A 15,987-nucleotide genomic window follows, 5' to 3' on the forward strand; every position below is an offset into this window, starting at 1 on the left:
AGGAGAATTTCACCAGATATAACAGACTGACCCTCGCCCCCCGACACATAGACTATTGCAGCATAGATACTGGAGACTGGGGTGGGTCAGGGGACACTGTGGCCCCGTCCGATGATACCCCCAGACAGGGCCAACCAGGCAGGATATAACCCCACCCGCTTTGCCAAAGCACAGCCCCCACACCACTAGAGTGATACCAACAGACCACCAATTTACTACCATGAGTAGGCTGAGTATAGCCCACGAAGATCTACTCCACCGCACGAGCCCGAGGGGGCGCAAAACCGGAGAGGAAGTTCACGTCTGTGACTCAACCCTCTCTTAGGGATGGCATGGAAGGTCACGAGTAAGCCAGTGACTCAGCCCCCGTAATAGGGTCAGAGGCAGAGAATCCCAGTGGAGAGAGGGGAGCCGGCGAGGCAGAGACAGCAAGGATAGTTCGTCTCTCCAGTGGCTTTCCGTTCACCTTCGCACTCCTGGGCCACACTACACTCAATCATAGGACCTACTGAAGAGATGAGTCTTCAGTAAAGACTTAAAGGTTGAGACCGAGTCCGCGTCTCTCACATGGACAGGCAGATCATTCCATAAAAATGGAGCTCTATAGGAGAAAGCCCTGGATCCAGCTGTTTGCTTAGAAATTCTAGGGACAATAAGGAGGCCTGCATCTTGTGACCATAGCAAACGGATAGGTGGGAGCAAGCCCATGTAATGCTTTGTAGGTTAGCAGTAAAACCTTGAAATCAGCCCTAGCTTTAAGAGGCTCTAGCACTGGAGTAATATGATAACATTTGTGGGTTCTAGTCAGGATTCTAGCAGCTGGGTTTAGCACTAACTGAAGTGTATTTAGTGCTTTATCCAGGTAGCCGGAGAGTAGAGAATTGCAGTAGTCTAATCTAGAAGTGACAAAAACATGGATTAGATTTTCTGCATAATTTTGGGACAAAAAGTTTTAGATTTTTGCAATGTTACAAGGATGGAAAAAATCTGTCCTTGACATAGTCTTGATATGTTCGTCAAAAGAGAGATCAGGGTCCAGAGTAACAGGTAGAGGATAACATTTCTCAGTATCTCAATCGAGGGTAACATGACTCATTAGAGATAATGAGGATAACATGACTCATCAGTGGAGTTTGATGGTATAACGTTATTATGTATGCGGAGATATGAAAGGAGAAAGTACTATTCCAGAATATGCTGTTACTAGAGAGCACTAGTGTTAAGGAAGTATAATGGGTTACTAGAGATAAAGTAACATACAGTTGAAGTCGGAAGTTTACATACACTTAGGTTGGAGTCATTAAAAGTCGTTTTTCAACCACTCCACAAATGTCTTGTTGAAAAAACTTCTCAAGGATCGGTGTCCCGCTAGCGGGGCAACTTCCGGTGAAACTGGAGGGTGCACAATTCAAATAAATAATCATAAATATTATGGATTTTAAACATTTAGGTACATATAAGTGTCTTATATTGGCTGAAAGCTTAAATTCTTGTTAATCTAACTGCAGTGTCCGATTTACAGTAGCTATTAGAGTGAAAACATGCCATTCGATTGTTTGATGATGGCGCACCACATCAAAATATTTTTCCACCGGCACAGGTTTCATACATTCACATTAAATATTAAATATTCACTTACTTTTTGAAAATCTTCCTCTGATTTGTCATCCAAAGGGTCCCAGCTATTACATGTAGTGTCGTTTTGTTAGATAAAATCCTTCTTTATATCCCAAAAAGTCTGTTTAGTTGGCGCCATCGATTTGAGTAATCCACTCGTTCAACATGCAGAGAAAGGAATCTGAAAATCTTCCCCTAAACTTTGTTTCAACAAGTCAAAATACATTTAAATTTACTCCCCAGATACCCTAAAATGTAATCAAACCATAATATTTATTTCGGAAAGAAGTATGTTCAATAGGAAACCGATTTTAGCAGATGCGTAATGTTTTCACGGCGCGCGCAAACACAAATTTCCAAGACTGTGTCCTTCTACTAAAACTGTTATTTCTTATTCGTTTTTGAAGTTACAAGCCTGAACATAGACTGCTGACACCCCGTTGAAGCCATAGGAATTGCATCCAGGGAGCTAATTTTCAGTATGACCTTTCTCTTGCATTTCTAAGAGGATGGTCTCTACAAAAAAATATATATAATTCCGGTTGGTTTTTCTTTGGATTTTCTCATACCATATCTATTGTGTTATATTCTCCTACATTATTTTAACATTTATACCAAATCCAAAGGGTTTTCTTTCCAATGGTACCAATTATATGCATATCCTGGCATCAGGGCCTGAGCTACAGGCACTTTACTTTGGGCACGTCATTCAGACAGGAAATGGAGAAAAAAAGGGCCTAGTCCCAATTAAATTAACAAACTATCGTTTTGGCAAGTCGGTTAGGACATCTACTTTGTGCATGACACAATTAATTGTTCCAACAATTGTTTACTGACAGATTATTTCACTTATAATTCACTGTATCACAATTCCAGTGGGTCAGAAGTTTACACACACTAAGTTGACTGTGCCTTTAAACAGCTTGGAAAATTCCAGAAAATAATGTCATGGCTTTAGGCTCTGATAGGCTAATTGGCATCATTTGAGTCATATATACCTGTGGATGTATTTCAAGGCCTACCTTCAAACTCAGTGCCACTTTGCTTGACATCATGGGAAAATCTAAAGAAATCAGCCAAGAACTCAGAAAAAAAATTGTAGTCCACAAGTCTGGTTCATCCTTGGGAACAATTTCCAAATGCCTGAAGGTACCACGTTCATCTGTACAAAAATAGTACGCAAGTATAAACACCATGGGACCACGCAGTCGTCATACCGCTCAGGAAGGAGACGCGTTCTGTCTCCTAGAGATGAACGTACTTTGGTGATCAATTCCAGAACAACAGCAAAGGACCTTGTGAAGATGTTGGAGGAAACAAGTACAAAAGTATCTATATCCACAGTAAAACGAGTCCTATATCGACATAGCCTGAAAGGCTGCTCAGCAAGGAAGAAGCCACTGCTCCAAAACCACCATAAAAAAGCCAGACTACGGTTTGCAACTGCACATGGGGACAAGGATCGTACTTTTTGGAGAAATGTCCTCTGGTCTGATAAAACAAAAATATAACTGTTTGGCCATAATGACCATCATTATGTATGGAGGAAAAGGGGGAGGCTTGCAAGCCGAAGAACACCATCCCAACCGTGAAGCACGGGTTGGCAGCATCATGTTGTGGGGGTGCTTTGCTGCAGGAGGGACTGGTGCACTTCACAAGACATCAGTCAGGAAGTTAAAGCTTGTGGCAAATGGGTCTTCCAAATGGACAATGACCACAAGCATAATTCCAAAGTTGTGGCAAAATGGCTTAAGGACAACAAAGTCAAGGTATTGGAGTGGCCATYACAAAGCACTGACCTCAAGCCTATAGAAAATTTGTCAGCAGAAATGAAAAAGCATGTGCGAACAAGGAGGCCTACAAACCTGACTCAGTTACATCAACTCTGTCAGGAGGAATGGGCCAAAATTCACCCAACTTATTGTGGGAAGCTTGTGGAAGGCTACCAGACACGTTTGACCCAAGTTAAACAATTTAAAGGCAATGCTACCAAATACGAATTGAGTGTATGTAAACTACTGACCCACTGGGAATGTGATGAAACAAATAAAAGCTGAAATAAGTAATTCTCTCTACTACTATTCTCACATTCTTAAAATAAAAGTGGTGATCCTAACTGACCTAAGACAGGGTGTGTTTACTGGGATTAAATGTCATGAATTGTGAAAAACTGAGTTGGCTAAGGTGTATGTAAACTTTCGACTTCAACTGTATGAAGCGTATCATGGGTTACTAGAGTTTTGATGAAGTAATAATATAAATAATAATAACATACAACAACATGTAGACGTACGTAAATGGTGTTAAAATAACTCAGAGAAATTAATAGCATAATGGGTTACTAGATTTGATAAAGTAACAATGTATGAATGTATAATGGGTTACAAGAGTTTAACTTGCTAGGTAGAGACTTAGTATGGACAGAGCACGCCATCTATAGGGGACTGATAGACAGTTATAGTGAAAGTTGATCCCAGAAAGAGATTCTTGTCTCAAGAGCTAAAAAAGGAAGCTCCCTCCAAAGTGTATCTCTTCCCTTCTGAATTGGCAGATGTATTTTATAAATTCAGGGCATTAGATGTTCATCTTAAAATAATAGACATAGTTTCGTTTTGTTTTAAACCTCGCAATAGGGGGAAAAGCAGAACATTGTTTGAGAGTGATCCAAGTATATTAGCAGTAGAGATTAAGAACGTCTTCCTATTGGGAAGAAGAGAATCCTAGTTGAGGGAAACAGACATGGAGACTCGTGAAAGTAACAAAGTGAATGGTAATATTAGCGGCTTTCAGATAGCACTCAATATAAGGTCACATTACGAACAGAGGGATTGAGCATTGGGACTGATATTCAATTAGAGGCCGCCATCTGGTGTTTGGGTTAGAGATACGTTTCTTGTGGAACAATAGATAGCAGCCAGTACTAACTGAACTCAAACAGACTAAGGGACACAGTGGGGAAATTTGGGACAGAGGTATGAAGAATTGAATAAGATATGTTTTTGACCAGTTCCAATTATTATTACTTAATTCTATAGTTTGGGTGGATCAAATGTAATGTCATCTAAAACAATTTGTTTCCATTGCGTGGAACTGTGTCCAGATTTGAAGTAGATTCAAATAAATGTTTTGGTACCGAATATTGAGCTGATAAGCCAGCACCAACTTTTTGAAGGTCCGAGCAGATTTGTTAAACAACAGGTTTCATATTTTGACTAGTGCAATGCAACAGGTAAAACATATTAAGATTACAAGAGAGGGGCGCTGGGGTTGTTTACTTTAGAAGGTGCCTATTCAGCTTTACGGGAAACAGTATCATCTGATGTGTCTGAAGTATAATTCTGTGTAGGCAAGGCTTAATCAAGACTTCCTGCCCAAGATGCAGTGAACTCAATTAAGATTACGAATTTTTTGGACTGATTATGATGTGCAAACTAAGTACATGTTTATTTTCTTTCTTCCAGGACTGATGGAATGTCTGCTACCAAGTTTTTTTTTTTTTTAAACATGTTTATCATGTCAAATACTTTCTGAGGCAGGTGCCTTGGGAGTTAGTATAAAGGTACACAAATCCGTCTGTTAAAGGGAACTTCCAAATTAAGTAAGGCCTAACCATGTTGTTTGTTTTTACCTGTTATGAATATTTGTTAGTGGTGTTTATACTGATTTATTGTGTGGGGTCTTGTTATTTTGGTTTTAATTGGTTTTTCACAGGTTAGAAATTATGCACCTTAAAGGGCACACAAATGAAAGCATCTATTGTCAGAGTTTTGGTTGCACACATATTCATTCTCTTGATAAGAAATGTACTGAAAAATCCAATGTAAACCTGATACACAAAATGTTTGAAATATCTTTAAGTAATGTCTGAGGTACAGGGAAAGAAACACTCACTTAATGGGGTTGAATGACCTCTGACCTCTGTTATGACTTTCTGGTGAGGCTTGATTACTCTCACTAAAAAGACTAGAGACTTAAATGGGTGAGATTTAAATGGGCTATGTAAACACTAAGAAGTTTCTAATTTATCAATAGTCCTACGTGTGATTGGGACCACGAGAAGGACAGAGAGAGATCGCTGCCCCTGAATGAGGGAACACTTGTCTGTAGTCTATTTTACTATTGCTTGAATAACCTTATAGGATACAATTAAGTTAAGATGGAGTCATCAAGGGTTGTAATTCTCATTTATTTGTTATTTTGATTTAACAGGCAGTGTTGTTGTTTTTGGACACATGCATCACGAAAAGTGGTACACGGTGTGATACCAACACAGCTCTTGAGGACTCCAGCTGCCCGACGCTGTGAAACAGAATTCCAGCATGGAATTTCCTGCTGAAGAGTGTCTCATCCAGGAATGTAAAGTACTGGAAGAAGATTATAGGGTTCTCTAAAATAACGCTTGAGGGAGAAAGAGGATTTGGACAATGAAGTAATCCTGAGATTCCTCTCCAACTCTCTGATAGTTTGCATGCATAAAGATCGACATAATCATCGTTCCTGTGTGAGACCAGGGGGGGTGTTGCAGATTTGGCYCAAAAGCATGTATCGGCACTTTTGGGACTATTCCATTGGTGCAATGCCGTTTAAACCCCAATCAAGTGCACCAAGTAACAAAGAAAAAATATATACTATTCAACCCAGATCTGTGGTCAATAATGGACCTGTGACGTACAGTATGCACAACTTGGTACCTACACACAGGGAAGCAGGACTGCTGAGGGTGGTAGCACAGTGTTGGGCAGTGGGAGAGTGTTCTGGCTCAGTACACAGCTCTGGGACTGCCGTCAGACGAGGCCCTTGGCCATTCTCCCAGATATACAGAGCTACCTGCAACAACATGGGAAGATACTGTTACTGTTTTTTTCAGCTGCTCATGCACACACCATTTTTTYTTGAGGCAAGCCGAAATCGGTAGTTGAAGTCTACGCCCCTTCGTCGATCATTTGTCAACAGTAGGGATTCTTCAATTAAATGTTTGTCATTCAACGAGAGACGAATCGATTTCATGCACATTTTTTGACTTGAGAAAAACTGCACAAAGCATCTTAGCACCAAACATCTTAAGATCTACTCGACAAAAACGTCAAAATGATGACAGATTTCTTGAGTTATCTTAGAATAATTCAAACTTTTTTGAGGAAGTGGCTATGGCGTCTCAACGTGTACAAACAGTACTATCGCTGCTTTTTCTTCTTTTTCTAGCTTAAGTCTTTTAAAGGAGTATGCGAGCACACTCGTTCAGATAGGCGCCAGCCAAACCGAAGCATTTCGCTCAGAGCAATACAAATTGCTCTGAGAAAAAGATTTTGTTCAACAAGTAATAAAATAAATCWAAAAAAAATGTCAAAATTATTGGCACCCTTGTTTTCAATACTTTGTACATCGTCCCCTTGCGAGGATAACGTCACTTATCCTTTTTCTATAATGTTTTATGAGATTATAAGAACACACTGGGAGGGATCTTAGACTATTCCTCTATACAGAAACTTTCCACTTTTCTTCAGTCTGCGCTTATGGACTGGCCTTCCTCAATTCAAACCACAGGTTTTCAATGGAGTTCATGTCCGGAGACTGATGGCCATTGCAAAATGTTTCTTTTGTGGCCAATTAAACATTTCTGTGTGGATTTTGATGTGTGCCTGGGGTCATTGTCTTGCTGGAATATCCACTTGATGCCAAGTTTCAGCCTCCTGGCAGAGGCAACCAGATTTTTTGGCTAAAATGTCCTACTACTAGGTAGAGTTCATGAAACTACTTGGTAGACTACAGAAAGGGCCCCAGGGCCAGTGGAAGCAAAAAAGCTCCAATAACATCAAAGATCAACCATTATATTTTACAGTAGGTATTAGGTTATTTTCTGCATATGCATCCTTCTGTCGAGGCCAAACCCACCACTGTTGTGCGTGGAGAAAGAGCTCTATTTTCATCTCATCTGACCATAGCACCCGGTTCCAATCCAAGTGCCAATGACGTTTAGCAAACTCTAGGTGTTTACATTTGTTGTTTGCTCTCAATAAAGGCATTTTTATGGTAACCCTTTCAAATAGCCTATTGGCATGGAGGTGGCGTCTAATATTAGATTTGGAGATGTGGTGACCCCAAGATGCGACCAAGTTCTGTAATTCTCCAACTGTGTCCCTTGGACTTTTCTTTGCCACCCGAACAATCTTCCTCACTGTGTGTTTAGCAAGTTTAGCATGGTTCTAGTGGTTTAAACTTCTTAATTGTTGCCCTAATAGTGGTAAGTGGTATATTTAGTTTTTCAGTTGTTTTTACGTACCCATTGCCTGATTTATGAAAGTCAAAAACCATTTGTCTCTTTTCATTTGTGAGTTATTTGGATTTTACATGCGTGTTACCTAATTTGTAATACCCCAGTGAAACAGGAAGCCACAATACAGTTATTTAAATTGATATTAAAGAGGTCCTGCACAGCCCAAATCATGTTTTTCATGAAATGTGATGATATTTGGATGAAACCAGATCAAAGCAGGATGACCAAAGTAGGAAAAAATGTATTTGCTTCTACATTGATAATCAAGTTACTGTTCGACTCCCACATGTCAAAAACTTGGATTCAGGAGGTGGGATTATTAAAAGGGTTTTTGTGATATCACAAAATCTCTCATTTGAATACACTAATGGTAACATCTTATTCTCTTACATAATTTAAATAGGTACCGCCTTGTAACCAACATCGCAGAAGGAGTTTTTGCAGAGGGGTGTGGTTTACATTGCTAAGTAGCTAGTCAACTGGTGTCAATTTTACTGCAGCGTGTCAGCAAATATAATTACAGGTTTCCCCTAAGGAAAAGATACTTCTAGGTTTTTTTTGTTGCTTTTTTCTGTTTCTGGTGTTAGCTAGTAACTGGTTAGCTAGGTCTACAGCCAGCATAGAACAAAATCGAGGGAAGGGCTTCCCAAAACTCCAACGCAGTTGTCATGTCATTACATCAAGAGACACATCAAACATAAGATTCATACAAACTTCTTGACATCGTTGATAGTCATGATATATGACCATTGTCTGGCAGTCAACATACACAGTATATTTAATGAAAAGTACCCAGACCTGTAAAAGCTGTACATGTTCAACTGAAATTGTCCAAGATGAACTAGCTAGCTAGCTTGATAACAGTGCTGACAATTCCATTTAGGCTAGCTAGCTTAATTATAGCAGCCAACATTTTGTCTATATTGATGCTGTTACAATAACCAAACAGTTGGATAAAAAAAAGTATAATTATGAAACCATGATGTGATGGATGATAGGATTGGATGTTGCATGCAATTTCAATGTTGTTTGATTTGCATTGTGTAGCAGAATATTTGCTGGAGATAATCTCACTGCAAGGTGACCACCCCACCCACTTAGCCTACTAGCTCCCCGCCCACTCAGTCTGTCTTTCAGACGTCATGGTAGTTTTTATATCTAGAGAACTCCTGATATCGCCAGGTGTGATAAGTATATTTTTTGTCTTGATCTATTGTCTATTACTGTCTTTTTGCTAGCTAGGGCCATCTACTTTAAGGCCTGCCTGTCTTCCCAGTGGCCTAGTTGGTGTGTGAACTGCTGACTGCTCATAACTTGCAGATGATTGTTGACACATCAACCAGGATTAAGGGGCATGGCGATTTGTAACTTGTTTTGGTAATCAGTGGCTGTACTGGAGGGGGAGTGGTTTCTCCTCTCCTAGGCAATCAGCAATTAGTACAGGAAAGTGTTCTCTTCACCTCTACTAAGCAATTAACAATTAGTTTAGTCTCGCCTGGTTTCTCAGCGGTAGCTGTAAGCGGCGGTCGTGTCAGTGGTGGTCTCATCAGCAAAACTAAGGCCGTCGCCGAAACAAAGACGGGTCTGCCGAGTTGTTAGAGGAAGGAAAGAGTGAATGGCTCCACACCACTCTCTCACTTGAGTATCTTAGATAGTTATTGTATCTCATTTTGCTCTTTTGTAGTTTTGGTAACTGCAGTATATACAATAGTATATGGACACACTTTCAAACTAGTGAATTCAGCTATTTCAGCCACACCCGTTGCTGACAGGTATATAAAATCGAGCACACAGCCATGCAATCTCCATAGACAAGCATTGGCAGTAGAATGGCTGTACTGAAGAGCTCAGTGAGTTTCAACGTGGCACCGTCATGGGATGCCACCTTCCCAACAAGTCCGTTTGTCAAGCCGCACACAAGCCTAAGATCACCATGCGCAATGCCAGCGAGGGTTGGACTGGTGTAAAGCTCGCCACCGTTGGACTCTGGAGCAGTGGAAACCCTTTCTCTGGAGTGATGAATAACGCCTCACCATCTGGCAGTCCCACGGACAAATCTGGGTTTGGCGGATGCCAGGAGAACACTACCTGCCTGAATGTATTGCGCCAACTGTAAAGTTTGGTGGAGGAGGAATGATGGTCAGGGGCTGTTTTTCATGGTTTGGGCTAGGCCCCTTAGTTCCAGTGAAGGTAAATCTTAACATTACAACATACAATGACATTCTAGACGATTCTGTTCTTCCAACTTTGTGGCAACAGTTTGGGGAAAGCCCTTTCCTGTTTCAGCATGACAATTCCCCCGTGTACAAAGCATTGCGCATGATTATCTTAGACTTGTGTGCGGCTGTTTGGTCATGGAAACCCATTTCATGAAGCTCCCGACAAACATTTATTGTGCTGACATTGCTTCAAGAGGCAGTTTGGAAATCGGTAGTGAGTGTCGCAACCGAGGACMGACGATTTTTACGCACTACACACTTCAGCACTTGGCGGTCTYGTTCTGTGAGCTTGATGGCCTACCACTTCGCGGCTGAGCCATTGTTGTTCATAGACATAACAGCACTTGCAGTTGACCGGGGCAGCTCTAGCAGGGAAGAAATTTGAAAAACTGTCTTGTTGGAAAGGTGGCATCCTCTGACGGTGCCACGTTGAAAGTCACTAAGTCAGTAAGGCCATTCTACTGACAATGTTTGACTATAGACACTCATGGCTGTGTGCTCAATTTTATACACCTGTCAGCAATGGGTGTGGCTTTAATAGCCAAATGCACCAATTTGAAGGGGTGTCCATAGTGCATGTTAGTGCACTACTACTATCGTGCACCCTACTTAAAATAGGAGATTATATTTTTTTAACCTTTATTTAACTAGGTAAATCCACTAATTCTTATTTTCAATGACAGCCTAGGAACAATGGGTTAACGACAGATTTTTACCTCGTCAGCTCAGGGATTCGATCTTGCCCAAAGCTCTAACCACTAGGCTACCTGYCGCCCCCTATGTGCACAGGTAAGATCAGGGATGGTATTGCGGTGAAATGGAAGAGGAGAGAGTTTGTAACTACAGTGACCTCGAAGAGGTAGAGAATGAAATTCACTCAATACTCTATTTAAACAATAAGGCCAAGGGGGTGTGGTATATGGCCAATATACCGCGGCCAAGGGCTGTTCTTAGGCACGACGCAAAGCGGAGTGCTGGATACAGCCCTTAGCCATTGTATATAGGTCATATACCACAAACCCCCAAGGTGCCTTATTGCTATTATTAACTGGTTACCAATGTAATTAGAGCAGTAAAAATAAATGGTTTGTCATACCAATGCTATACGGTCTGATATACAGTTCATTCGAAAGTATTCAGACCCCTTTACCTCTTCCAGATTTTGTTACGTTACAGCCTTATTATAAAATGGATAGAATGTACATTTTTCCTCATCAATCTACACTCTCAGACCATGAGAAACAAGATTCTCGGGGCTGATGAAACCAAGATTGAACTCTTTGGCCTGAATGTCAAGCGTCACGTCTGGGGAAAACCTGGCACAATCCCTATGGTGAAGCATAGTGGTGGCAGCATCCTTGATGAAAACCTATGGATCACGCTGTTTCAAGTTTGTCAGCATTCAGCGGTCATGGGCCAATTTGGAGCAAAACTGTTTGGCACTTAGTGGAAACCTAGCATCCGTGCAGAGCTTTTTAAAGTACCAGTCCATGCAAGCACTGATACAGGATACCACTGGCCAGCTACCTAGGACCTGGGTTGGAGGTTTTGATGCAGTCAAGGAGGGAACATGGATGTGGTCAGATTGGTCCAGATTTTATTACACTAACCGTAACACTTACGAGCCCAATAACACTGGAGTAGGAAAGGACTGTCTGGAGATGAATGCTGCAAGTGAGAAGCGCTGGTTCGACGTGCCCTGTGAGTTCGTGTTTGCCTCTCTCTGTTCCAGAAGAATGTAGGCTACGAAAATGGCACAGACAAATAAATCCTGTATTCACAAAAAAAAGAAGCTAGCCACCGAGCTAATGATTAGCTAGCATGCCATGTCTAGCGTTTCAAAACACTGTGACAGCAGTATTTACAACAGACGGCAAACATTTAGCTACCAAAATGAAATGGTCTTTGAAGTTCAATGCAGACATTTATACCAAGTCATTATCTGCTGTTAGCTAGCTACTGTTTTGGTAGGCTAATCTTTCAAGTTAGCTAACGTTAGCTAAGCTAGTGATGAAACTGTGATGTTGATAATTCTGCTTTTGAAATTAAAGATAAATGACATACTCTGATGTATTATTAGTTTTTTTTATGCAGTACCATTAGTTCGCTAATGATTAACAAGTTGTCAGTTACACCAGCAGGAGGAATGGGCCAAAATTCACCCAACTTATTGTGGGAAGCTTGTGGAAGGGTACCCAAAATGTTTGACCCAAGTTAAACAATTTAAAGGCAATGCTAACAAATACTAATTGAGTCTATGTAAACTTCTGACCCACTGGGAAGGTGATGAAACAAATAAAAGCTGAAATAAATCATTATCTCTACTATTATTGTGACATTTCACATTCTTAAAATAAAGTGGTGATCCTAACAGGGAAGTTTTACTAGGATTAAATGTCAGGAATTGTGAAAAACTGAGTTGAAATGTATTTGGCTAAGATGTATGTAAACTTCCAACTTCAACTGTACGTTTTTCCATCAGCAGACTATGATCAATAATGTCAAAAACCTCACTGAAGTCTAACCTATTAAATGACATGAACTATAAGCTTGCTAAATCATTTATTCATGGATTGTTGATGGCTTAGTAAACATACATACCATGCATAATTGCTTCGTAGATATATGAATTAATTATTTATTCAGGTTAACTCATGCATTAACTCATGCATTATCCTCATTGTAAAGTGTTACCATTCGCTGTCTTTCATATCTGAGGCTAAATCCATGAGGCAGAGAAATGTGACAGGCAATATGAGTCCAGACAGTTGGGAGAAAAACCCAGCCGAGATAGGGAGTGAGAGAGAGAGAGACAGGGATACAGTGAGCGCAATTCAATTTCTCCCCTGAATGAAGGACTGAAGATGCTCTGAGACGGGGCTAAAAAAACTGAATGGAAAGGCACAGGGACAGAGTGTCCTCAGACAACAATGTGACAGCCACCTGGGCTCTATGAGGAGGGAGATAAGTGGAGGAAGCTGCTTCTATTGGGCTATTGTCAGATGTAATGAGTTTTTGACACCTGGTTATATTAAATTATACTTCACTTGATTAGCATCTGCTTGGCTCTCCAGTCAACAGCAGCAGGAAAGGGCAGGGTGACAGCAGAGAAGGATAATACAAATTGAAGATAAACTAGGTTTCCATCCAATTGGCAACARATTTTCATGAGAATATTCTAGAATCCGCAAAAAGAAAATATGCACATTTTCCCAACAGTGGTGTGTTTTCATCAAATGCAAAAATCAGTGTGTGATGATGTAGTGCACTGAAAATGTACAATACTTTTAACGCTCAAGTTTTCATGTCCYGAAAAAAAATCGAAAGTTCAATGTTCCATCACATTTTCAAATCTACCGATTTTTGTCAAAAACGTTGCGTTAAATAGCAAATGTGCCTACTCTGGTCTTGGCACGTGTGCTCTAACCAACAGCTTGCAGATACAGTGCCGGTAGGCTAGTTACATCATGAGATTATTATGGATAAGAGCAAGGATATTTTTATTTGTCAAATGGCAGTCAAGCAATAATCCTCATGTCACCAGAATAAGATCCTCAATATTTTTGAGATAGGAGCATCAAGATCACTGTGCACTCACACCATACTCTGAACGTCATCATCATTTAAACTTATATTTAATCTGTAGCCTAATAAACTGCATTGTTTTCCGAATCGTAGTGGAAGGACCACACTACCTTATCATCGTGTGACTCCAATTTTTTTCTTCCCAATATGATGGTTATATCAATATTTGCACATTAAGACGTTTCCACTGCCATTTCTCGCATAATTAATTTTACAGGCACAAAAAGATCCCACCATGTTGAACGAACAATTATCTGTTTGCATTTCTAAAATTGTACCCAAACTTCCTGTTTCCATCACAGCTGTGGTGATTTTTTTAATATGGGTTTTATATGTGCATAAAAACTGTGGAGAGATTCGTTGTTAGTGACACAAATCATGACGCGATAAAAACATCTGCTTTACTCCATGCCGTCAAACTGTAGCCGACATTTCAAGACTACATTTTTGATTTTATTTAATTACTCTTTATACACATTTCCATTAGAACCATCAGAACTCACAGTGATAAAGCGGTCAGATATAAATCTTACCTCATGCTTCAGATCGATAGTGAAGTCAGACTTGAGTGGGTCATCTCTCACTTTGTTTGCGAGCCTGCAAGATCAAATCACTGGCTATTAGAATTTGGAGTTATAAATATTATTATTTCCCTAGACCACTAAGAATTGAACAATGATTAATGATAGAATGAAATWAACAGTATAAAAGAAGTTATTGTCCAGTAGACCCCATTATTGCTGAGATGTGGTCGCTATTCAGGTTTCTAAAGACCAATAAGGAAAATAGATCTATGGGTGCATCCATCAGATCAAACTGATAGTTCTAACTAGGTTTTGAAGCTATAAAGTGTTTGTTTTCAACTTTCAACAAAAATATCAACGCAACATGCAACAATTTCAAAGATTTTACTGAGTTACAGTTCATATAAGGAAATCAGTTGAAATAAAATAATTAGGCCCTAATCTATGGATTTCACATGACTGGGCAGGGGTGCAGCCATGGGTGGGCCTAGGAGGGCTTTACCCCAAAGGTGAAGAAGCCGTATGTTACACGTGGTCTGCAGTTGTGAGGCCTGTTGGACGCACTGCCAAATTCTCTAAAACGATGTTTGTAGAGAAATTAACATTCAATTATCTGGCAACAGCTCTGGTGGACATTGCTGCAGTCAGCATGCCAATTGCTCGCTCCCTCAAAACTTGACATCTGTGGCACTGTGTTGTGTGACAAACTGCACATTTTAAAGTGCCCTTTTATTGTCCCCACCACAAGGTGCACCTGTGTAATGATCATGCTGTTTAACCAGCTTCTTGATATGCCACATCTGTCAGTTGGATGAATTATCTTGGCAAGGAAGAAATGCTCGCTAAGAAGGATATAAACAAATTTGTGCACAACATTTTAAAGAAATACGCTTTTTGTGCGTATGGAACATTTCTGGGATTTTTTATTTCAGCTCATGAAACATGGGACCAACACTTTACATTTTTGTTCAGTGTACATTGTTTACAAACAATGGACTAAAACAGCWTATATTTTGGGTTCTGATCAGATAAGACAGTTGAACTAATCTCACGAGGCATTCATAAGTTATATTTTCCAAGAGGAAATACAGTAGCTATTTAATTCATTTAGAAGTTWAAAAAAATGGATGTACAAATCACAGATTGCACCTGTAAATAAAGGTCGATGGAGACAACAAGAGTTAAACAARGTAGATATAGATTAGGACCTGACCTGTCAAGCAGGGGGATGCTAAGGGCCCAGGCAGCAGAGAAGTCTGGGTATTTAAAGATGGAGGGGTTCTCTGCAAAGGCGTAGTGGTGGATGATGGTCGACTCCTCATCATGAAGAGGTTTACCCAGGAACCACTCCTGAGGGATGGATGTGATATCATCAGCATCATGGTGACATTGCTGCTAAAACGCGCCACACATCTGGGCTGTATTCATTGAGGTTATAAACATTAGAAACATTGCAGAAAGACATTTTATAGAAAGAGCAAACATGTTAACAAACTACTGCTTGCATGCATACACTTATTTTATTCTGATAAATGGAAGCATATCTCTGAAGGGGAGTCTACTAGTTATTGAAGTAGTAGCTGTTTCTAAAGTACCCAAAACTATTCTGGGACTTTATTTGACCATAGYAAAGATGGTCCCTGCGTTAATACTGAATCGAATTGAGTCTAAATTGAAGTCACACATACAGAGTGATTTATTTAAATTAGTCATAAGGCAGCCTACATCCTTTCCTCATCCCTGATATAGCGCTGTGCACAGAGCTCAG

The 15,987-nt window shown here is 40.2% G+C and overlaps 1 protein-coding gene across 3 annotated transcripts in view; it reads right to left on the bottom strand.

Annotated features, from left to right (window-relative positions):
• LOC111949527 (beta-1,3-glucosyltransferase) overlaps positions 1 to 15,987 on the bottom strand; it is a 147,192-nt gene that overhangs the window by 34,651 nt on the left and 96,554 nt on the right. For 2 of the 3 annotated variants that reach the window (XM_070433939.1, XM_023966787.3), the window contains 3 exons: positions 15,433 to 15,569; positions 14,229 to 14,292; positions 6,313 to 6,444 (listed from right to left, as the gene is read on the bottom strand). In XM_070433939.1, coding sequence (XP_070290040.1) covers positions 6,313 to 6,444; positions 14,229 to 14,292; positions 15,433 to 15,569 — 333 coding nt within the window. The remainder of the gene's footprint in view (positions 1 to 6,312; positions 6,445 to 14,228; positions 14,293 to 15,432; positions 15,570 to 15,987) is intronic. The other variant, XM_070433940.1, reaches the window with a different exon arrangement.

Source organism: Salvelinus sp. IW2-2015, linkage group LG22, assembly GCF_002910315.2.
Source record: "Salvelinus sp. IW2-2015 linkage group LG22, ASM291031v2, whole genome shotgun sequence".
NCBI classification, from domain to species: domain Eukaryota; kingdom Metazoa; phylum Chordata; class Actinopteri; order Salmoniformes; family Salmonidae; genus Salvelinus; species Salvelinus sp. IW2-2015.